The sequence below is a fragment of the Spermophilus citellus genome (assembly GCF_964194105.1).
Source record: "Spermophilus citellus genome assembly, chromosome: 16".
NCBI lineage: Eukaryota > Metazoa > Chordata > Mammalia > Rodentia > Sciuridae > Spermophilus > Spermophilus citellus.
In genome coordinates this window covers 10,678,094-10,703,624 of record NC_138196.1, presented here as the reverse complement: position 1 = coordinate 10,703,624, position 25,531 = coordinate 10,678,094, and the positions used below count along the sequence as shown (strand labels likewise).

General features: G+C 32.4%; 1 protein-coding gene across 6 annotated transcripts in view; it reads right to left on the bottom strand.

Annotated features, from left to right (window-relative positions):
* Window positions 1-25,531, bottom strand: part of LOC308634927 (E3 ubiquitin-protein ligase SHPRH-like) — a 59,775-nt gene that overhangs the window by 12,422 nt on the left and 21,822 nt on the right. For all 6 annotated transcript variants that reach the window (XR_014019114.1, XM_081269123.1, XM_081269122.1 and 3 more), the window contains 12 exons: window positions 24,165-24,416; window positions 23,282-23,360; window positions 18,162-18,325; window positions 17,803-18,059; window positions 16,471-16,592; window positions 10,223-10,311; window positions 8,257-8,349; window positions 4,863-4,970; window positions 3,757-3,899; window positions 2,792-2,965; window positions 2,444-2,506; window positions 1,219-1,444 (listed from right to left, as the gene is read on the bottom strand). Coding sequence is in view for 5 of the 6 variants with exons in the window: in XM_081269123.1 (XP_081125249.1) it covers window positions 1,219-1,444; window positions 2,444-2,506; window positions 2,792-2,965; window positions 3,757-3,899; window positions 4,863-4,970; window positions 8,257-8,349; window positions 10,223-10,311; window positions 16,471-16,592; window positions 17,803-18,059; window positions 18,162-18,325; window positions 23,282-23,360; window positions 24,165-24,416 (1,770 nt within the window). In the remaining variant the exon portion in view is untranslated. The remainder of the gene's footprint in view (window positions 1-1,218; window positions 1,445-2,443; window positions 2,507-2,791; window positions 2,966-3,756; window positions 3,900-4,862; window positions 4,971-8,256; window positions 8,350-10,222; window positions 10,312-16,470; window positions 16,593-17,802; window positions 18,060-18,161; window positions 18,326-23,281; window positions 23,361-24,164; window positions 24,417-25,531) is intronic.

Genomic DNA, 25,531 nt, shown 5'->3' with positions numbered 1-25,531 from the left:
ATTCCTGACTTTCCACCAAAATAATACTACAAATATGTATTCCTGAAATCTGGTTATATACATTTCTCAAATTAATAGAAATGACATCAATCAGTATAAAAATTTTGACATGCTTTTTTAGTAACATTTTGAGGTAAGATCCAGTTTGATGTGTTTAACAGTAGTTCATCCATTTACTTTTTTGTGAAACAGTTTATTCTACAAACTTATGAAGGAAATATACACAAAGATCTGAAGATATGCATGATAAGCAGTCCTCTGGACACAGAACATGAGGCCAAACTGGGCCCAAAGGAAAAAGTACAGCAAGTAGTCAGACACTGTATAATAATGTGTTCTTCCATGGCTTACCATAATTAACCATTAATGTGCTTTGTATTTATAGTAATAATGTGTGAGGAAAATTATTAAACTGATAATTGTTAAAAAAAAAAAAAACCACAACCATTCCCCAACTTTTCAAATGCATGAACAGATATTTCAAATTTCTCTTTCTGTATAAAACTTTTCATTCTGCTTTAAAAATCAAGAACTTTAGATTAAAAAAAATAGATAACATGGAAATATAACATTATAAATAAATGAAACACTTTGCCTTTCCTTACTTACATCACCTGCAAAGTAAGATAATGAGTAGCAAATTCAATATAAAGAATAATTCAAAATTAATGAACTCTAGAATATCAAGTATGGAGTTTTAATATAATGAAATTATTAAAATATGTACACAAAAGACATATTTATACTTTATCCATAAGAATGGTTTGCAACCTTGTAGCTTGAAACACATCTACTACGTTTCCTAATATTCAAGGTTGATGCTGCTGCTGGTTATTCGGAGCAAAGCAAAAACAAAACAAAATGAAACAAAACAAAAAACATAAATCCCACTACTCTAGTTTCACAGAATAGCAGAAGAAGATCAAACCAAGAATAGAATGAAATACTTTTACAGCTAAATAAAAGGTTTCATACAAGTTTTAGTTTAATAATCTAGTAAGAAGAATTTAAGAGTTACTTATTATTCTATATTATAATAATTACATCTTAGGGAAAGAGAAATTATGATTAACCTCCAGTCTCTAAAGCAAACTCAGAAAAACTGAGGAGAAGGAAAAAGAAAAGTAGCACATACTATTATTGTAGAGAAGAATTTTTAAGTTGGGAGCAAGTTTTAGGGTCTAGTTTAAAAGTTATAAATAGTTTTAAATACTGTACCTTATATTCCTTCTTCCATGCTTCAAAGAGATCCATTGAAGTACTTCCTTCATCAATGAATTCAACATCAAATCTATGTGATTTTGCAAAGGATAGTATTGCTTTCATAGAACGTTCTGTCTCACTTATTGCCCAAAGACCTCTGGTGGTGGTAGGTACTCGATCATCCACAAGTCCTTCTTCATCTTCTATCATCTCCTCAAATATTGCAGTCTGACCTTTGACTCTGAAAATATTAAACAAAAACAATAGCAACTATTGTCAATGGGTTGTAAGCATTATAGATCAGTAAAACTGGCAGAACGAATAGGGAAGCAAGGTCTGTAATTTTTCTATAACTCTCAATATCATATCTACAATATCATGCTTGAATGTCTCTGGAAAAATAATAGCAACTCTAAAAATCCTGGAAGAATCAAGTTTGTCCAGTGTTTCTTGAGAATAACCTGGAATAATAAAAATGTCTCTAAATTTCAGGTTATAAGCTTCCCTCTGAGAATTAAAACATAAACTGACCTACCACTAATGACACAGAAAAAAAAGACACAAAACAAACCAATATGATCTAAAAATATATTGTCAATCACTTTTTTTTGGGGGGGGGGCAATCAGAACTTATCCTTTCCTTAATTTTCCTGTTTAAAAAGGATAGATGGTTAAATTTGCTAATGCCAGGGCTAGATGTACTAAGGAGCTTAATCCCCAATACAAGAATAAAGGCTCTGCTGAAGAAAGGGTATTAATAATGAGAGTTAACATTTTAATAAGATACTTCCTAACCTATAAAAATGTACTAAGCACTTTGCTAAACAGTTGTTCGTTATATTTAATATTCATAAAATACAATGAAGGAAGAGTTGTGGGTATTTTCATTTCATGAATGAGTCTACTGAGGTCTAGAGAAATAATTTTCTCATAATAGTGGGCAGGAATTTGAATTCAAATTCATTATACTCCACAGTTTGGAATCTTACCACCCCCCCTCATCTGCCCCTCTATTAATTACACATTGCTACATGACATGAATACTAACAAGTAACATCTACCTAGGTAAAAGTGAGCATCAGCATGCTCAAAGGAACAAATGCTAAAGGTTTACTACATTGATTAAATAAAAGAAAAAATATAAGAAAAGTCATAGTAGAAATATAGCCTTATAACCAAATACTAAATCTCATAAAATGTTTCAATTTTCTGATGGGTAATAATCAAACAGAAAACTTACGTGTTAGAAAATAGCTTCGATTCATACTCTGTGAACAATTCATCAGCCTTACAAAAGACACAACTGAAAAACAGATTATCAGAGAAATATTCAAAAACATAATAGGCGATCAGATAATTTCTAAAAGAAGTTTGGTATTTGTACTTCAATTTTTCTTTATTATCATTTTGTGCTATTTTAGAAAAAAATTAGATGGCTTTTAGTGCATGGTCCTTATTTTTCTTAATAACACATCTCCTTCTACTTTTGTCTGAATTAAAATGAACAATATTTTTATGATTCATTATTGTCTTAATAAACTCTAGCTTCATGGAACAATGTCATTTACTGTATGATTTCTTTAATTACCAGTTCAGAGGAAGTCTGGTTGGTCGGAGGTGGCAGATTGTTGCAGACTCAATGACATTTCGAGATGGAGGTTTCTCCAGGTTTTTTACAGCTTCTCTTACAAGTTTCTGGAATTTATTCAGCTCTTCCATTTGGGTTGTAAGTAAGAACTGATGACCTCTGCAGTCATGGAATCTGATTCCCATCACCAGCACCACATCAAACACAAAGACAGAATGAAAGGTCAATTTTCTTAAATTCAGAAAACAGTTGCCAGCAAAGTATTAAGACAATTGCGTGTAACATTTACCCGTCACACTTGGTTGAGATTTCTGTAGGAATATACTCAATGGTATCTACTAATACTCAAGATGTAAGAATGTTAGGTTGTCTATACAAAAGGTGCCAGAAAGGTTCTGCCCACAACAAACACTTCTCCCACATTAGAGGGACACATTTTTTGGATTAAAACCACTGAAGGTGTTTTTGATAAAGAGCAACTTTGGAAAGAATCATTAGATTAATAGGCCAACGTATCTCTGAAGACCTTAAAGAATTGTACGTGTTGACAGGAAGAAAGGGAGGAACAAGTCATTCCATAATATAAAACCGGGGCCACCATGGCACTTGATGCACTGTGAATCACACAGGGAAATCATGACATCAAGAATGAAATTTTCCAAAACAAAATTCTATTTCAGAATTTTGCTTGAATCTGGCTTTGGGTATATCCAAAGAAAATATTTTAAGAAGATTTTTAAAACACTATAAAAAGAGAGCATTTAAAAATGACTAAGATATGGGAAAAAAGGTCTCTATTTTAGACATAACTAATTTTTGTTTAAAATGTACTCCTAACAAAATGTAAAACCAGATGCTATAACCACAATATGTTCTGATATTTAAATGCATCTCCTAACACCAAATGATCTGAACAGCTGGGGTGATTACTCATATAATTATTCTATTTTATACCATTTTCTTACTTTTCTGACATAGAAAGCTTTCCAGTTTGTTGTTTGTAGTTGCTGTTTATTTCATTTCGTACTCGCTGAGCAAGTTCCTCGTCAATAGAAAATTCTATTGCTCTGTGGATTACATTCAGCCACCAAGGAGAATTAGAATGAATCTGTAAAAATCATAATATTGATCAATTAATTTTTTAAAAAATATTCATTATGTTTCCATCCCTGGAAAGGCTGATGTGAGAAATTCAAAGGAAGCAACAATAAATGCTATTCTCGAAGGAATTACAAAAAAGGAGACAAATATGCATAATCTATACACATTGGGTAAATGCCTCTTTTGAAGATAGAAAAATAACAACTGTTCCTTGACTACCCTGGATGAATGAGAATTTATACAATATACTTGTATAACAAAGCTGAGTTTAAAAAAAATACTTTACCAAAATGAAAATCAAGTATGTATTCTATATAAATGAAAAGGTCAGGGGTCTCTTTCTTAGCATAACAAAGAAAACCTTCATTCTACTCTTTGACCAATTGAACTAGATTCTGCTGAATAAATAATCTACAATGACTGTAGCTAACAAAATTATATGCCTAATATCAAATAATTATTAGGAAAAATAAAATGTGGAACAACTGATTAAAGAATTGATAAGTAAAAATATATCTGTGTAGACTTCTCTTTTGACTTTGCTACTGATTTTATAATAGTGAAACTTTAGAAAGGACAAATGGCACATAGTGTATGAGAAAAAGATCTGTGGTTCTAATACTCTAACATCTTAAAAGATTTTGGAAATACACATCTAAGATCAAAATGGGGTTATAGAATTCCTTACTTTCCCTAAAAGATAACGTCTTAGATACCAAGGTAAGAGAAAACCCACTAGAGATTAAAAGAAACAAAACAGAACCTCAAAATAACCGATTTATCTATGTATCAGTTCATTCAACAAAGACATACTAACTGTAAAATAAGGTATATGGAACAGTCAAGGTACAAAGTGCTAGGAGTTCCAAAGTGAATAAGAAAGTTCAAGTTTCTCCCTAAACAAAACATAAACCCAAATGATATCTGAAAACAAACACAAGCAAGAAACACTGCATTTTTGTAAGTGTACTTTTCTTTGGAGCTCTCGTATGGTCTGCTGCACAGGTTGTAAAGCTTGTTGGGCTTCGGCAACTTCTGTATTACACTTGCTCATATAATGCTCTCGTAGCTGTTTGGCCTGTGTTAAAAAAAGGAAATAGATAAAAACTAGGTCTCAAAAAAATAATAACTTACTATGGTGGATTTAATTTTCTTTAAAAAGTCCAAAAAGACTTTTCCCTCAAAAAATATTTTTTTTAATTAGAAAAAAAGGAGAGGGCATTAATATTTCAAAGTATGAGGCAAAGGACACTTTTCAGAATTATTTATCTGTTTTAATATTAAAGTTTCTTAGCTTCTACAGTTTAAAAATAAAACTTGAAAATATACAGTAGCAAAGGTATTATGGAACTGAACTGTGTTACTCTCACATTCAAATGTTGAAGGACTAACTCTCAATGTGGTTGCATTTGGAGGAAGGCAAGGAAGGTTAAAGAAGGCCATAAGGCTGGGACCCTAATCCAATATGACCAGTGGTGTTCCTATGTCAAAAGAGAGATATACGAAGGATTTATAAGCAAGAAGAAAAGGTCATGCAAGGATGTAGTGAGAAGGAAGCCTCCTGAAAGCCAAAGAAAGGAGCATCAGGAAAAAAGAAACCCGCCAATATCTTGTTTTATAACTTCCAATCTTCAGAACTAAGAAAACATAAAATTATGCTGTTCAAGTTTTCCAATATGTGGAAAGAACCAATTTTGTAAAAATATTTTTTTAGTTGTAGATGGACTCAATACCTTTATTTTATTTACTTATTTATTTTATGTGGTGCCGAGAATCAAAGCCAGTGCCTCACACGTGCTGGGCAAGCACTCTACCACTGAGCCCCAGTCCCTGCCCAAGAACCAATTTTTTGTTTTGTCAATTTTTTCAATTATTTTTTTTGTTTCAATTTCAGCTCTGATTTTAATTATTTCCTACCTTCTGCTTTTGATGTTGATTTGTTGTTCTTTTTCTAGGGCTTTGAGATGTAATGTTAGGTCATTTACTTGTTGACTTTTTATTATTTTAATAAATGAGCTCAATGCAGAAACTTTCCTTTTAGTACTGGCTTCATAGTGTCCCAGAGGTTTTTATATATTCTATTGGTATTTTCATTTACCTAAGATTTTTAAATTTCATCCTTGATTTCTTCTACTATCCATTCATCATTCAATAGTGTATTATTTAGTCTCCGTTTGTTAGAATAGCTTCTATTTTTTATTTTACCATTGGTTTCTAACAACTGAACAAAAAAGGTGAATGACCTCTACAATGAAAACTACAGAATACTAAAGAAAAAAAAAAATAGAAGATCTTAGAAGACAGATCTCCCATGCTCTTGGATAGGCAGAATTAACACTGTCAAAGTAGCCATGCCATACTACCAAAATGATATACAGATTCAATGCAATTCCTATTAAAATCACAACAACATTCTTCATAGAAATAGAAAAAGCAATCATGAAATTCATTTGGAAAAATAAGGGGCCCAGAATAGCCAAAGCAATCCTCAGTAAGAAAAGTGAAGCAGAAGGCATCACAATACCAGAGCCTAAACTATACTACAGAGCTACAGTAGCAAAAACAGCATGGTATTGGCATCAAAACAGACACGTAAACCAATGGTTAGGGTTAGGGTTTGTCTTCTGTTCTATAACAGAAGACAAAGAGACAAACTCACACAAATACAATTACCTCATACTAGACAAAGGTACCACAAACATTCACTGAAGAAAAGATAGCCTATAAAACAAATGGTGCTGGGAAAAATGAAAGTGATATGTAACAAAATGAAATTAAACTTAAATTTCTCACTCTGCATGAAACTCAACTCAAAGTGGATCAAAGACAGAGGCACTAGAAGAGAGACCCCATCTATCAGGAGAAAAACTAGGCCCAAATCTTCATTATGTTGGCTTAGAATCTGACTTCCTTAACAAGAACCCTAAAGCACAAGTAGAAAAATTAAGAATCAATAAATGGGATGGATTCAAACTAAAAAGTGTCTTCTCAGAAAAAGAAACAATAATGTGAAGAGAGAGCCTACAGAATGGGAGAAAATCTTTACCACATGCACCTCAGATAAAGCATTAATCTCTAGGATATATAAAGAATCAAAAAACTTAACACCAAAAAACCAAATAACCCAATCAATAATGGGTTAAGGAACTGAACAGACACTTCACAGAAGAAGAAATACAATCAATGAACAAATATCGATGAAAAAATGTTCAACATCTCTAGTAATTAGAGAAATGCAAATCAAAACTACACTATGATTTTACCTCACTCCAGTCAGAATGGCAATCATTAAGATACAGGCAACCATAAGGATGTGGGGAAAAATATACATTCATACATTGCTGATGGGACTGCAAATTGATGCAACTACACTCTGCAAAGCAGTATGGAGATTCCTCAGAAAACCTGGAATGGAACCACCATTTGACTCAGTTATCTAACTTCTTGGCTTATACCCAAAGAACTTAGAATTAGCATACTATAGTGATGTGGCTATGCCAAGTGTTTATAGCAGCTCAGTTCACAATAGCTAAACTATGGAACCAACCTAGATGCCCTTCAATAGATGAATGGATAAAGAAAACGTAATATTCATATATATTTGTGTGTGTGTGTGTGTGTGTGTGTGTGTGTGTGTGTGTGTGAATGAAATCATGGCATTTGCCAGTAAATGGATAGTGTTGGAGAATATCATACTAAGTGAAAAGAGCCAATCAGAAAAAAAAACCATATGCAGATACTAATTCACAATACAGGAGTGAGGATGGTAGGGAAGAATAGAGTTACTTTAGGTAGAGGGGAGTGAAGGAAGGAAAGGGAATATGAGAATAGGAAGGTTAGTAGAATGAAACAGACACTATTACCTTACATGTGCATGACCACAGTGATTTTACAACATGAACAGTCAGAAAAATGAGAAATTATACCCGATTTATGTATGATAGATCAAAGTCCATAAATGCATTCTACTTTCATGTATAACTAATTAAAATAAATTAAAAAATTACAAGTAAAAAAATAAAAAAAAAACGATAATATACAAAGTAGAGAAAGAACAAAAGTTTTTATGTATACTATACTGTAGATGTCATGAGATCAAGTGTTCTTTATTTTTTGTCAATGTTCTTTCTATGACAAGCTTGTAAGAAAGTTACCTTGTTACATAATCTGCAAGCAGATAAAGCAGAGAAGAAAAATAATTTGAAATTTTGCCATTCTCTGCCACATGCAGTTACTGTCATAAAATTTTTAACACTGAAGCAAAGGAAAAATGATTTCATTTATTTAAATGTTGCATGCCCTAGGAGTATCAACCAGATAGAGCAGAAAGTTTGAAGAAAAAAAAAACTCAAAATACCAATTACCTCTTCTTCAAGCCTTCCATCTCGTAAGGTAGGAGGTATTCCTGGGTGCTTAGCTACCAACAATTCCATCAAGTTATGGGTAGCATGAAGTCTCTATAAACACACAACAACACATAATGCAGTGGACCTACTATTTATATGGTAAACAGGTACTAATACCACATTAAGATCACATCATCTACTTTCCTTCTAAAAACAATCTGAGTACAATTTTTTTTTCTGAGAAAAATTCCATCAGTCTTAAATAATAATGTCATTAATTTTATTTAATTAAAAAAAGTCTCAGCTGGGTGAAGTGGCATATGCCTGAGGCTGAGGCAAGAGGATCACAAGTTCAAAGCCAGCCTCAGCAACTTAGTGAGGCCCTAAGCAATTTAGTGAGACCCTGTATCTAAATAAAATTTTAAAAAGGGCTGGGAAATGGCTCAGTGGTTAAACTCCCCCCACCCCTGGATTTAATTCCTGGTACCAAAAAAAAAAAAGTTTCATGCAGTATAGCTATACATTTAGTAGAATATGTATTGCAAGTATTTTTTTTTCCTATTATACATGCATTTGTCTATACATGGAAGTGTAAAATGTTCAGGAGAATAAAAAAGTCAACTGTACTAACTTGGTTCCTTTTCTCCTGAAAAATCATTCTGAATGAGTCTTGCAATTATAGTATGATAAAAATAAGGATAATGAAACACATAAGAAAACAGGGTTGTGACCTGTACATGTTGAGCTTAAGGGCTAAAAAGGAGAAGAGCTGGAAGTGAAGATGTTACAAAGATAAGAAGAAAACTACATTATATGTTATACACTTCCCATGATTATATGGAGTCTAGGTCTAGTTAGACAAAGGCTCTGAGAAGAAATAAAAGTGAAGGCAGCTTCTAGCTGCTAAGTTCTCATTTCACTTGGGATGATAGCTAAAGGAAAACTGATTTGGTGCTGGTAATTGGAGACTTTAAAAAGGTTCATTCTGTCTGGCTCAGATTATAGGTGATGGTACAAATTTTTGTTAACTTCTTCCTCACTCTTTACTTTTATTTTTAAATTTTTTTATATATATACTTTTTAGTTGTCAATCGACCTTTATTTTATTTATTGATTCGTGGTGCTGAGAATCGAACCCAGTGACTCACATATGCTAGGCAAGTGCTCTGCCACTGAGCCACAATCCCAGCCCTACTTTTATTTTCTTTATTCAAGAGGAGAATATCTTTATATTTTCTCTTTCTCTCAAGAGGTAAACACACATTCTCAAGGCCCAGGTCCTGCTTTCTGTAATCTTATCCATGTGGAATATAAGTAGACTTTAATTTTTTCTTTCCCCCCTATACTCCACACATTTCTCCAAATGCCTCTCAGTGCATGGAATGTGAACACGTAAGTCCCAAGGTCTTTATTCTGTATGACAAAGAAGTCAATATGCCTAGGACTCAAGCCCAAATTTGCCATGATTAATAAAAGAGGTTTTTATTTCCCAGTTAACTAGATAAACTTGTCTAAGATTCACTGGACAGAACCAATAAAGAGAAATGAATGTAATAACTGAAATTCCAAATCCCCCTAAAAGGCCTCGAAAAATTAAAAGATTACTGGATAAGTTTTTAATATTGTCAGTTCCACTGAGGAGTGTAACTCCTTTTCTTTCTTTTTTATTCACAAGAGCCTGTGAATAAATATGTTGATGCTGATATGTGAAAATGATAAATCTGACCTACTCAGATTTATAATTTGAGCTATTTTTCTGATAGAAGTTATAGATTTTTCAGTCAGATTTCAGTCAAAAATTGGCCCAAGCAGATGGCATAGTAGTGATTCTCAAGCTTTCATATAAACAGAAATCACCTTGGTGCTCATTAAATGAAATGAATTGTGAGCTTCATCTATAATGATTATGACTTAAAACATTCAGAAACTTAATCTGTATAATAAATAAATAGAATATATGTTTGAAACCTTTAATTTTACTCACTTGGAGTGAATCTGTTTTGAGTTTTCCTTTGTGTTCCTCGGACGAACGCAACACTTCTCTGTATAGTTCTGCTGCCAAGGCATACTCACCTAAAGAATTAAAATATATTTAAAACAACAAAGTCACATACTTAATTCCCAGTGTCATCTGGTTATCTATCATCTAAAAACATCTATTTTAAAATATATAGTTTAATAATTATAATTTTGTGTGTGTGTTCTGGGGATTGAACCCAGAGCCTTGAGCATGCTAGGCAAGTGCTTTCCCACTAAGCCACATAACAGTCCTATAACACATTTTTTTTAACTAAAGGAAACTGGCAATGAATGATAGTCCCAGTATTAAAAAAGAAAGAAAAACAAATGTATTCACAATGTTTTTAAAAATTACACTGATAAACAAACTCTGGATTAACATTTAATTTAAACAAATAATATTCTTCTTCTTAAGTTAGGGATGCCAATTAAAAGTCAATATGATTTGAAATTGAGGACAAATTTCTAGTAATAATGCATTTATAAACAAATATATCAAATACTATGATCAATCCACACATAATTTTCAGGAAAAACTATCCTCCTCTCGATACTGTTGTTTTCAGTATTAGGTCAAAATAATCTGCAATTAAACTTAAAAATCTTTCCAATTTTGGTCACTTAAGTCTGACATATATGTTAGCTTTCTTTTGTTTATAATCAGCAGCTCATTCAAATAATGAAATTCAAAAAGTATCTATAGAAGGATAGGATGGTAAAATACAGTCCATGGTTATATTTAACCTTCTGTATTTTTATAGGATCTATTAGGTAACAATAATTTTTACACTTCAATTTTTAAAAAATATTTTACGATGAGGAGATCAAATCCTGTGCATACTAGGCAGTTACTCTACCACTGAGCTGTTTTAAGCAGTTTAAAAAAAAATCAAATTGTTAATATTTTGTGATGTATGAAAATTAAGTGCAATTAAATTTCAGGGTCCATGAATAAAGTTTTATTGGACCCCACTATACTCACTCACGTACTGTCCAAGGCTGCTTTTGCACTATAATAGTAAAGCTGAGTTCTCAAAGCCTACAATATTCACAGTCTGGCTCTTTACAGAAAAACTGTTGACATTAAAAGGAAAGATAAAACATTTCTGGTAGCTTGAATAAAAAAATATAACTTATTTGCTGCTTGGGGATTTAGAATTGGTGAACTAAATACAATTAAAATAAAAATCTAAGTGGCAAAATGATAAAGTAGAAAAAAAGGTGGAATCTCTCCACCTGTTCCAGTTGTTTGCCAAGAATGTTTTTTCCCCTGATTATGACATATACTAGCATTTTTTGCCTAAAACTTTGAACTATTTTTATGTATATCATATATTTAGGATGTCTTCATAGCCACAAGCTTTTCTTTTTTTTTCTGACTTAGGCTTTTTAAAAAAGATTTTTTGTTTTTGTTCTTTTTTTTGACAATAGAGAGTATTTTGACATATTACATATATATACATGGAGTATAACTTCCCATTCTGTGGTTGTACATGATGTGGAGTTACACTGGTCATGTATTCATATATGAACATAGGCTAGCCACAAGCTTCCTATAGAGATATATATACTTCAATGATTTTTTTTAGTTGGTTCTCTTTTTTTTGTTGTTGTTAAAGCTGATAAATATGTTTTAATTGTTGTAAAATATACATTGTTAATATAAAGTTTATCATTTTAACAAGTTTTAAGTGAATAGTTCAGAGTATTATATACATACAAAGTGCTAAGCAAAACATTTGCTTTTAAGCTATTGCTTTATATCTAGTTCTAGCAGTTACTTAACATAAAGCTTTCCAAAACATTATTTTCATAGTACTGCAGAGTCTACCAATTTCTATTCCCTTCAATGAGCAAGACTATTTTTATAATAGTAAAGTCATATAGTGTAGGAGTAATCATTCTTTCAGTGAGGTTTTAATTTTAATTTTTTTATTTTTTAAGAGTCAATGGGTATACAGATTCAATTAGTATTGATAATATCATTTATGGTATTCTTCCTTCATAATTCTTTCTTCATAATTATACTTTTTAAAGAAGGTATAGTGACTAGATTATAATATAATCTGCTAAATTTGAACTATCACTATAATACCTTTTGTTTATTAAAATGATATACTTTCTTTATGAAGAACATACATAACATGTCATACTCAATATATTATACAAATTTAAGTTGATTTTGAAAATATTCATAGCCACATGATGGCACTAACATTTCTTAGTAAACACACTAGAAGATTTCATACTGGTCAAGTTCATTTTCTCTAAAAAATATTTGTAGAAAGCACATTATGGGAATAACATCTGATGTTAAATACGATAGTCAATGAGAACCTAAGAAAATGCATTATATATTACTATGTATGACTGCATATAATACACGCAAATCTTTCTAGAATTTGAAATTAATTTTACATTTTTTTCACATTTTAAAAAGTGAAATCTTCGCTGACATCTCTATATTAGAAAAGTCTAAATCATGTCAGTTAAATATGAAATGCTCTTTTAAAAAAGGATATTGTTTACAACATACTATTAAGTAATACAAACTAAAAGCAGAAAATTTGTTATAATTCAGTTTATCATAATAAATTCAATGGATATATCCTATGTTAATGAACTTTCTGATAGGGATTTCTCTTAATAATTAGCATTAATATGTTATAATTTCATACAAAGAAAAACAAGGAACTCCAGAGAGAATGCAGTAAAAACTGAAAGGAGTAGTAGTGTCATTTCTGTCTAGCAACAGTACTGTATTTCGAGGAGCAGGATACAACTACATACTGATCTTGCTAAATCCTGACTGTTTGAAATGATCAGATGAAGAACCTTTTTTTTTTTTCTTTTTATAGCCCTAAGTTCACAGCAGGGAAAGGCAATAATAAAATCTGAGAGGGAGCCAAGCAAAAAGGCAAAGACAGGAAATTCATTCACTAAGTTTTTTAATTATAATAACATAGAATAAGGAAAGTAATTTTAAAATGAAGATGGGAAAGCTGAAATTTATTTTTACTACCGTAACAATCTGTAAGTACTATATCATTTGCATTTAAAAACATTTGGCTGTGAGTTTCAACCTACTATAGACAGCATAATATTGAAATTTATAAATATTCTTTTTATAAGGAAGGTGAGATGTTAGCATAATAATAAATTATTGCTTGGTTTGAAATAAAAAGTCCAGGGCTCACTCTGTGAGTGATTAACTATAATGTTGAGAAAGCAACTAAGGTTATCTGAATGTTTTCTTAAGTAAAATGAAGATAATACTCTAATCATTGAGCAATTATAAGAATCAAATAGCATATATATGTGTGTGTATGTGTGTGTGTGTGTGTATTAATTAATTGGCAAATATAATGTGTAATATGATTTGCGTGTAGAAAAACAATCACTTCTCAGATGTGATGCCAGATTTTGAGATTTTGATGATCTAAAAATATTTTAAACAGTACATTGATTATTCATATATTTTCAAAGATGAGCACACATAACTCCTCATCTGTGATAGTCATGAAATTTGAAAGTTTTAATTATAATTATTCAGGTAACTTGGCACTGGGAAAAGCTAGTATTAGATATAACACATATTTTCCCTATTTTTGACTATTTATTTCAAAGTTGATGTAAAGCAAAGTTTATTGTTTTTCAAAACAATTCTTTTTAAATAATGAATTGCCTTATTTACTCTTTCCCCATGAATTTTAAGGCAGAGATGATTTTAGATAGATGGCTGAAATACCAAATAGCCACAGGACAAAATTAGCAATTGAGCTGGCAATACTGATGATGATAATGATTAAGAATTACTAGAGAAAATACAAACTTGCAATCACTTGATAAATTTAAGATTTTCTAGTCAATGTCCAAGAAGGAAGATTTGCTACGAAGGTGTATGTGTTAATCTATTAGGTCCAAAGTTTTTAATTCTGCAAATATCTCAATGAAATCAACATAAGTGCTTTCAATTAGGTTGGAAGTCATATTGTAGAGGTTATAGATCCTTTATATTTCACACATATGAATGCTCTAATCGTTCACCTATCACTTTTCTCAAAAGAATATAACTCTAAAATCATTTACTTCAAAAGTTACCATAATGGAATATGTGTTGCTCAATTTAAGTTTTTAGGGGTGTCCCACATCTGGACAATGGGACTTAATGGGTTGAGAACAATACTTTCTGAGAGAGGCAATGTAGGTCATACTATTTATGTTTTACTATATTATCTATATTTTACTGAGTAAACTAAGGTTCAGAAATTTTGAAAAATATGCCCAAGTTCACAGATTACAATTGCAGCAGATAAGAAGCCACATCTTTTTCAATTCTTGTCTAGAGCTGTTTCTATACAGCTTTGGAGAGTCCTTCTAATTCTACCCAAGAATGCAAGATAACAAGAAACATTTATCCAGGTGTGGTGGCACATGCAGCAGCTTGGAAGGCTGAGGCAGGAGGATCACAAATTAGAGGCCAGCCTCAATAATTTAGTAGTGAGGCTCTAGGCAACTTAGGGAGACCCTGTCTCCAAAAAAAAAAAAGGCAGGAGATGTAGCTCAGTGGTAAAATGCCCCTGGGATAAATCCCTAGGACCAAAAGAAAAATAAAGGTAATAATAGACACTTTCACAGCTCTGTTTCCATTATGCAGAAGAACTAATAACTAAGGACAGGCTAATCAAATAGGGTTAGAACATTACCTGTATTCTATAGAAATTACAAATTTCTCTGCATGATTTATTTCTTACTGGGTAAATGAGAGTAATGGTAAATTTTCTCTGTGACTCAATAGACTAGGGTATGAGAACCCTCACATTTAACACAAAAGGTTACTGGTGGAAAGTTGAATGAACTAACATTAATCATGAAATACCTTAAAACAAACTTTAACACTATGCTGAAGTTGTTCTCCATTCATCAGCTGGTGATAAGTCCAAGACACCTGGCCCCTCACTTCTAGTGCCGGGTGGAAATGGCATACAGAACTGAGCCCTAAGAATACTACACACACACACGTATGGTATACATATATGTATGTGTATATGTATATATGTTGTACACTTATGATACATATATACCTATGGTAAAGTTTAATTTATAAATTAGGAAACATAAAAGATTGATAACTAATAAAAAATAGAACTATAACAATATATAACAAGAATAAATTTTTTTAACGTTTAGTGCTACAAATTTCCATTTAATTACTTATTTGTTACATCTCACAAACCTTGATATTTTATTTTCATTCACTTCAAAATACATCCTAGCCTAGCTTTTGATTTATCTTTACTCTAAGGATTATTCAGAAGTTGTTATTTAGTTTCCGAATATTTAAAGACTTTCTAGTTATTTTTCTCTTACTGATAACTAATTTAATTCCTCTGTGGTCACAGAGTATGCACGAAAGATTTTGAATCCTTGGCTTATTTACTTGTTTTACAGCCCCAAAAATGGCTGACCTTGGTAAGCATTCTATGTATACCCAAAAAGAATATGTGCAACTCTTTGGTTGGGTAAAGTGTTAAATAAGTCTTCATTAGGTCAACTGAATAACAGTTTTGTCTATGTACTTATTTTTTATCTACACTCTGGTAAACGTTTAGAGAAAGATGCTGAAATCCTTAACTACAATTATGTATTTGTCTATTTCTCACTGCAGTTCTATTATATGCATTGTGTCAGTGTGTGCGCATGCGCACATATTGGTCACCTTCTGAACGAATTTAAGATCCAAAACATCTGACACTTTATATACCACCATCATTCCTTGCAGGCATATATTTATGGGAAAAACAAATTTATAAATAAATTTTGAATTTATTTATAAATTTTAAAATCAATATACAATACTCCTATGAATGTGTCAAAATTTAACCAGTCTTCTATTTCTAGACATTTTGATTGTTTTTAATTGTTCACTATAAAAGACTAAGATTATCAACTTATTGCCATATCTTTTTTCATATCTGAATTTCTGTACAAAAACAAGAAAAAACTTGCAAAAGTGGAATTGTTCAGACAAAACACTTGTAAATGTTTAAAATTTATGAACCATCCTGCATAACTGCTCTCTGTAACTTAAATGAGAACATTTAAATTACAATCAGTAGTGTGTATTTTTTTTGGGGTGGTGGGTTCTGCTATAATTAAACTTCCTCAGAAGGTATCTGAAAAATCAGAAATAACAAAGCAATCACCTTCTACCTTTAATAATGTGGATGCCCGCTAAGCCATTGAGGGCACAAACTAGTTGCCGTAGTGCTTCTTCACACTCGGTTCCACATTTCTTCTGCAAAGATGTCAGTAGCTCTTCCATTGTCATCGTGCTTAAAGAAAAGGCAGATTGTTAAAAGCTAGAAATGAAATCCCAACTATTAATTCAGTGGGAGAGTTACATCATGCAAGATGAATATCACAGGACTCTTACAAAGAGTCTATATGATACCATTACAGCATTTTTCTCTTTAGCTCCATTTTACCATTATAGCTTGTTAATTTAATTATTTTGTACTCTAAAAGCAGACTTTCTTCTATCTGATCCCATCATTCTTTAAAATTTTCCCTATTTAGTCAAGGGAGAAAGGAACTAGAAAAATATTCCTCAAATACAAAATAGAATATGATATATTTGAATGCTAGGCGCCGTGGCATACATCTGTATCCCAGTGGCTCAGAAGTCTGAGACAGGAGGATCATGAGTTGAAAGCCAGCCTCAGCAACTTAGCAAGGCCCTAGGCAATTCAGTGGCACCCTATCTCTAAAATTAATTAATCTCCTTATATCTTTTAGTATGTAATTTAAAAAAATCCTTCAAGAATAAGGTCAAATGTCACTTCCACCAGAAAGCTATTGAATTTTCACCATGCAATAAAATTGTTTCCATAGGGCTTTGTATGTATTTTTTATGATATTTATCATATATGCCTTATATTGAAGATTCTATAATCTTTGATACTTTCCCTATTTGTCTATAATTTACTTAAAGGCAAGAACAAAATCTCATCCTCTTTATATCTCTATGACACCTAAAAGAGTTTCTTTTTTATGCCAGTGCTAAAAATAGGCCATTTCTGAAGTACAGTCTGATTTGCAAAAATATTGCTGGGGTGACAGAGTATTATGGACAGAAATTCCTTAATGATTTTGGAAGGAAAAAAAATCAAAGAGCTAGCACAATTATAAAGAAACTATTCAATGGCAGTGTAATTCCCTGATGTGGGGAAACTAAGAAATACAATTAAAACAAAAGCCTTTTAAATCTGGAGTACTGCCAAAAGAACTCCAATTAAAAAAACAACAACAACTAAAAAAATCCCAACAATGGTCCTAATTCTAAAATAAATTTTAAAAAACATAAAATCATTTTTATTAGATTCTCATTCAAAAATAAGACTTCATACAGAGAAAAACCACTATATGACTAAAAATAACTTGACAACTCAATTTTAAGTCCCTGAATAAAACTGTGGTAACTGCTTAAATATTGTCTGTTTTACAATCTCATAAACCACAGGATAAGGAAATTGATAATAAAACCTTTTTTGCAGTGGCAAGAACTCTCCACGAACAGCCTGTGGATGGCAGCAGGCCTGTCTGAGCCTCAGCAATGGATACAGAATGGAGGTGACAGTCCTTCTGTCCAGGCTGCTGAGCTTTAGGGCCCAGTCGGAAATCTTCCTGAGTTTTACCAAGGCATCCTGGCAGCACACTTCATGCTGACGGTGGTAGAAATGTCTTTCCACTGGAGAAAAGTGGAGCCAGTGTATTTCTTCGGTCTGAGGTGGTATCTGGATCTGTAATGAGGAGTTAAAATAAAAAGACTTTACCTGAAAATTAAACTTTTCATCCCAACTCCATTTTTTTTTAACTAATACCCTTAACTGATGAAAACATACTTGGTCAATCACATCTTTCTTTGCAGACCTCCACAGTATCTTGGCAATAAAGCTGTAGAGGAGCTGAGGATTCTTCTTGCAGTAAGGACGATAGAGGAGGTGAACCCACCAGTGTTTGACACAGTAAGGTTCAATACCAAGAAAGACCACTAAACCAAAAAGATCTAAAAAGAAAAAAGCCAAAATCACACTAAGAATAACTTTTAAATACTTTGTTACTATTTTAAATAAGTACTCTCATAGACATTACAAAGCTCAAAGTATTTTCTATGAATTAAAACACATAGGTGACATAGAGAATACTCTTATCTAAAATTCCTCCTAATCTCAGAGAAAAGCCTAAGACTATAATAAAAAATATAGATGAGACTTACTCAGTAATTCATAGCAACATCTATAGAATAAAAATGTTAAATAAAGAAAAATAAATAAACCATAGTACCCTCATAAAACAACTATTGTTCTTTTCTGATCTAGCAAGCCTTCCATTCTGAGCTTTAGTGCATGGTCATTCTTATATATCTCCTGACTGGGCACATTCAATATTGTATTGTATTTTCCCCTACTTAATATATCCTAATAAGCAGTTTTCCACTTATCTATTTGTGATGAATATTTTAACATATAAAAACTGCTTAGGATAAAATATCAGGTGTGTGGCAGGGGAACTAACAAAAATTATGCAATCAATGAGTGCAAATATAAAAATATTTATATAGAAAATACTAAAGGTGGTTTTGTCTTCAAATGAAGAGTATGAGTGAGTGTAATTTGCTTTATGCTTCTGTTCTGTTTTATAAATATGGATAGATAGATACATATATACACACATATATATGTATACATGCACATACATATATTTTTAACAAGGAGCATGTACTCTCTTCAAAGGACATTAAAATTATCTTTAAAAAAATGCTATAACCCTTCCTATAATATCTTTTTGAAGATAAACAACAAATACTTAAGTTGAATCAAGTTACTTTCATGGTTTTTGGGAATGAGTAACATCTGAAAGAATTGATATATCACCTGTCTATATGCAGAAATCTAGATTTATATTTTAGCTCAAATCAATCCCATTACCCATGTGCTACTCCTTCTTTTTTACTTATTTATTCTAATTTGTTATATATGACAGCAGAATGCATTTCAATTCAGACTACACATATAGAGTACAATTTTTCATGGCTCTGGTTGTACACAAAGTAGAGTCACACCATTCATGTCTTCACACATGTACTTGGGGGTAATGATGTCCATCTCATTCCACCGTCTTTCCTACCTCCGTTCAACCTCCCTTTCCCTCCTTCCCCCCCTTTTCCCTATCTAAAGTTCCTCCATTCCTCCCATGCACCCCCACCATACCCATTATGGATCAGCATCCTCCTATCATAGAAAACATTTGGCATTTGGTTTTTTGGGATTGGCTAACTTCACTTAGCATTATATCCTCCAACTCCATCCATTTAGCTGCAAATGTCATGATTTTATTCTTTTTTAATGCTGAGTAATATTCCATTGTGTATATATACCATAGTTTATTTACCCATTCATCTACTGAAGGGCTCTGGGTTGGTTCCACAATTTAGCTATTGTGAATTGTGCTGCTATAAACGTTGATGTGGCTGCTTTACTACTGTATATTATTTTTGAGTCCTTTGGGTATAGACCGAGGAGTAGGATAGCTGGGTCAAACTGTGGTTCCATTTCAAATTTTCCAAGAAATCACCATACTGCTTTCCATATTGGTTGTACCAATTTGCAGTCCCACCAGCAATATATGAGTGTGCTTTTCTCCCCACATCCTTACCAACACTTATTGCTGTTTGTATTCTTAATAGCTGCCATTCTGACTGAAACGAGATGAAATCTTAGAGTAGTTTTGGTTTACATTTTTCTAATTGCTAGAGATGTTGCTACTCCTTCTTTGTGGTCTAAAAAAGTGTCTCGGATTCTACTTGCCACGATCAAATTTGCAATCTATTACCCAAATATGCCTTTCTTCTAGTATTATTCAGAAGTAAATATTGTCTCCATCTGTGGATTTACACGTCAGAAATCTCAGCATCTCCTTATCTATCATCAAGTCTTGTTTTTTTCCTTATCTACTGCTCATTATTTCTTAAGAACAACCCTAGTCTAAATCCAAAGTGCTAGCATAACTTGTCTAGGTTATTTATTATAGCCAATCAACTGACATCCTAATATTCATTCTGCCAGTCTTCTAAACCATTCTCCACATTGCAACTAGTGTTCTTTTGAAATACAAACTAGCCACAAAAGTCCCTAAACCACTGTGTTGAATTCTTTCAATAGCTCCTCCTTTTCTTAAGAAAAATAAATGAGTAAAGTTCTTTATTATGGCTTACAAAGTTTTCTACCATTCCATCTATACCCACCTACTCAGCATCTTAATACATGTTTCCCCCTGTTTGTATTCTAGCCACATTGATCCTCTTTTGGTCTCCTGCTACCTTATGATCTTCATATATTTTTTCTTCCTGTTCCTCTACAACAGAGAATTCTTCCTTTGCCTCTAAACCTAGCTTATGTTTTGGATCTCAGATCAGTTGTTACTCCCTTCTGCATCCTTAGCACATGATATCTTCTTTATAAAACCTGTGTTAGTTAGAATTTTGTAATTTTCTCATTGGTGAAAGTTATCTTGATTACAGTTTAATTTTTGTGTAAGTATTTAATAAACATATCTTCCCATCTAAAGTATAAGCTCAATAATATGGGAGACTTTGCCTGTTTATGTTCACCATGATACGTCACAGAAACTAAATGAAATGATAAATGCACTACAAAGAACTTATTCAAAAGTCAACAGTTTCAAAGAAACTAAAATAAATAAATGACTACATAAGTCAAAAATAAAAACAAAAGCAAAAGTGGAAGCAGCTATCATTCACTGAATATTTAACATCTGCCAGGTACTGCGTACTAAGTGCTTTATATTCTTTATTATAATTTGTATGGAAAACACATTATTTTACAAATTAGGACAATAAAGATTTGACTGTTTAATCAATTTGTTTATAAACATATAATTAATAAGTCATGATGTGAACCTAGGTTTAGATATTCCCAAGCTTTGAAGTGTAGGCAGTTTTCTTGCCTACTTGACTTTGCAAGTAGATTGACAGTATTTCAGCTGGCTATCAGCCACACAGTAAAGGCCTGGCAAATTATGGAATGAAAACACTTTACCTTCATTTCCTTGTTCAATATGTGGCCAATTTGAGATTTGTTAAGATTTCTTAGTTATTGCTAATTAATAGATCATTAAGTATAATTTATCTCTATGAGTTTAGGTTTTCAACTGAGACAGACGTGAAAGGGTGCAATTTTGCTCCCCAAGGGATACTTGGCAACATCTGAAGACATTTGTTATGATTAGATGTAAGGTGTCCCCCAAAAGCTCATGTGTGAGTCAATGCAAAAGGGTTTAGAGGTGGAATGACTGGGTTAAGAGAGCCTTAACCCAATCAGTGTGCAAATACTACTCTAAGCAGGAAGTGGTTGGAGGAGGTGGATTCTTAGGGATGTGTCTTTGGGGTTTATGTTCTGTTGAGCAGAATTTTCTATTCCTCTCTCTCTGATATAACATAGTAAGTCACGGGCAAACTAACAATCTCAATATAACGACTAAAAAAAAAATACGATTTTTAGAATATATCAAGTTAAAGAAGCTATAGAGTATGAAAGCAAAGAGGAAAGACAAGCAAAATTCCAGAAAGTTTCAAAAAAGCTGCTTTTTTTAGGTGACTTGGGTCATGAGGATATTTTGGGTATAATTATTTTATTGTGGAAATAAGAGAGTCATGGGTATGTACGTAAGCAAAAACTTTCCAAATTTTACATTTTAAGCAGTTTTATTATGTCATTTATACCTCAATAAAATTCAAAATACTAAAAAAAAAACCCACTTTTTTTTCCAGGTCATAATAATAGAAGTTTTTTTAGCACAATAAAAAGTTATACAGTTCAAATCAAATGCAACTTATGAAACCCTGAATTTTCAGAAAGATAAGTTTGTTTTAGTCAGCCTTTTTGCTGCTGTGACTAAAAGCCCTGACAAGAACAACTTTAGAGAAGGAAAGGTTAATTTGAGGGCTCACTGTTTCAGAGGTCTAAGTCCATAGGTGGAAGACTGTGGCAGAGGGAAGCAGGTCACATGATGACCGGGAAGCATAGAGAGGCTCTGTTTGCCAGATACAAAATATATACCCCAAAGGCACTCCCACAATGATCCACCTCCTTTAGCCACCTCCTACCTGCTTTCAATTACCTCTCAGTTAATTCCATCCTGGGATTAATCCACTGACTGGGTTAAGGCTCTTATAACCCCAGCATTTCCTCTAAACCTTTTTGCATAGTTTCACACATGAGATTTTGGGGAAGACCAAAATCAAAACACTAAACCATAACAAAAATGAATAAATATTACTGGACTCTAGGTATATTTAAATTTTATATTTTTACTACATTTTAATGATAACTTTTTAGGAAATTTCTTATATAAAATAACATTTACTTAAAATTTCAAATTTAAATATTCACAACTTGAATAAAGACTTCAATAATGTGGTGGTTTTCTATGAACAAACAGGAGTGAGATTACAATGTGTGTGTGGAAGGGAAGAAACATAAGAATGGTTGAGGGGATAATAGTATATGAATATACCATGGCAGTATAAAGCTATTAGTATTTTGTAACTTTTACAATTAGTATAACTTTAATCTCACTACTTATGAATTCAGACAATGAACATTATGGTTCCTATTTTAATAAGGCAGCCAAATGCAATTAATTTTTATCCCTGCTTTCTTTTTGGTCAGATCCTTTCTATTTTCTACCTACCATTATGGAACCCACTTCAGACCAGTATCTATATTTGTAATGTAAGTACAATAGTTGCAATAAAGCAATTTCTTTAAAAACAGAAAAATAACCCAAGTTCTATTTGAAAGATATATGCTTGAAGCTATTAGGAGTGAACTCTAAATACACATTCACTTAAAGTATAGATTTTAACAAAACTTAGGCATGATAATATTTTCCCCCTCAAAAACAGTTTTCAAATATATGTAAAATGTGTGATATACACTACCCTCCAATCCTCTCTGCACTGGAGTGCCACTGATGCACCACCGATTAATTCCACTCAAACGCTGGGCCATTTCTGCAGCCTGGTGAGAGAGAAATAGGAAAGAAAAAGAAAGGAAAAAAGTCACAGGAACAACACAGAAGTCAGGCATACATTAACTCATGAACATAGTAAAGCTATACTTCAGGTGGGACATACTGGCTTTTATTTAACAATTATCATGCTCAATGTTGAATGTCATCAATGGGTCATCTTCCAATACAGTTGTTGTCTTGAATGGAAGGTTGCCAGGTGCCACCCTAAACTGCAGGGGTAGTTTAAGTATGCAGAGAATAAAAAATCTTAAGACTAATACATCTCTTACACTACACTCCAAATGTAAACCTCTGTGGTAGGGGAACATTATACATAAATTCAGCTCAGGTTAAAGACTGGTCAAAGGGAGCAGACAAAATAAAGATAAATGATAAAGGTGGAATCAAAACTCTGACCTCTGAAGTAGAATATTTTTGTAAATATCTGATCTCTTGACAAGTGAAACCAAACTGCCAAAGTCAACTTTGGCTTATCAGAACCAGTATGGTAGACTTTCCTGTCAGGAGAAATTCTTTAAAAAGTCCTTAAATACAGTTTAGTTGATTTGCATCAGATTGACATCTTATCCAAATATTTATGAATATTTTCATATAAAGCAATGACTCATGGAGTATTAAAATAATTCCAAAGGTTTCTAGCACATAAGAAAAAGAAATGTAGGATGTTTAACAGAAAACTCTCAACTAATATCAATACTGTGGGTTAACTATACATTAGGATTTAATTTTAAGTACACCTAATTCCGTTTCCCTTTCTTCCCCAGTCCTCAAATGATTTTGCAGACTCTTACTTTTACTGCAGGACATTCAACCATCTGGGCTTCATCAAGACAAATCCTCCACCACTCCACAGCTACTAGGGGGCTGGGAATGGCCATATAGCGCTTCTGGTTCCGTAGGCGACGCCCATCCTCACTATTGCTATGTGGGATATCAACATAGTTTAGTTCTGAACGAAGAACATCATAGGTAATGATAACTATATCCTGCTCTGCCAAAAAATGAGTTTGTAAAAAGCCATGTTTCTTCACTCCTTGATATACCTAAAGAAACAATCAGCACCAACACAGTTATTGCAGAAAAACTTGAAGACAAATGAAATGTTCATTTATTCATATCCTTACCAAGCCCTTTCTATTTGCCAAAGATCATACATGCTATGAGACAGATTTGAATACCTGTCTAAAGAAGGACACATTTCAGTGTAGTGGAAGACAAATAACATGAGCAATGTAAAAGGACCTATAACAAAAGTAAATGGGTTAGCATCACAGTGCTATTCTGTGGCTATTCTATTATATAATATTATATAATATATATTAAAATATAATATAATATATACTACATAACTATTCTGTGGCTGAGAAGTTAAATTCAGAGAAATTAAAATTTGAGGTATACTTTGAAGAATATTTAGGAGTTCTTGCAGGTGGAAAAAGAAAAAGGAATAACATGATAGGTAGGTAGCAGGAAACAAGAGCTGTGTGAGAACATAATGGTATGAAAAAGTAAGAGCTATTATTTACAAAATGCCTTTAATGTTTCAGACACTATGCTAAGCATTATCTTCAAACTTCAATAACAATTCCATTAGTTGTTGTTCTTACTCCCATGCCACACATAGAAACATTAAGTGGTTTACTCAAAACTAAAAGAGGTAAGACTCAATCCAAAGTTTTCCCTATCCACACAGAACAGAGCTTCTCAATGGCAAAAACTGTGCTTTCTTTATTACTGTATTTTCTTCTATGCCTAGATAGTGACTGAAATATAAAAAAGCTACAATATTTGCATGGAAAGAACAAAGGTAGAGAAGAGTACTTATTGTTAGTAAACAAAATGACTATTTACTATTTGTCTGTACTTTATCATATCATTTAATCTTCATATCAGGTCTGTGACATACCATTTCAGAACTTAGTACAATTTTTGACATATAATAGATGCTCAATAAATATTTTCTGCATAGGTAAAAAAATCTTCAGAGAATGATTCCAGAGCTAAAAAGTCACAGATCAGACAGATAGCTGCAATTACATAATGCTGCCTCTGGGTTGTATTTCTCTCTGAAAGTATAAATGCTTAAACCAACTCTTTTTCATTTATATGGTCAAAAAATTTTTAAAAAGCTTTCACATTTTCATTCTCAAAGTGCTTC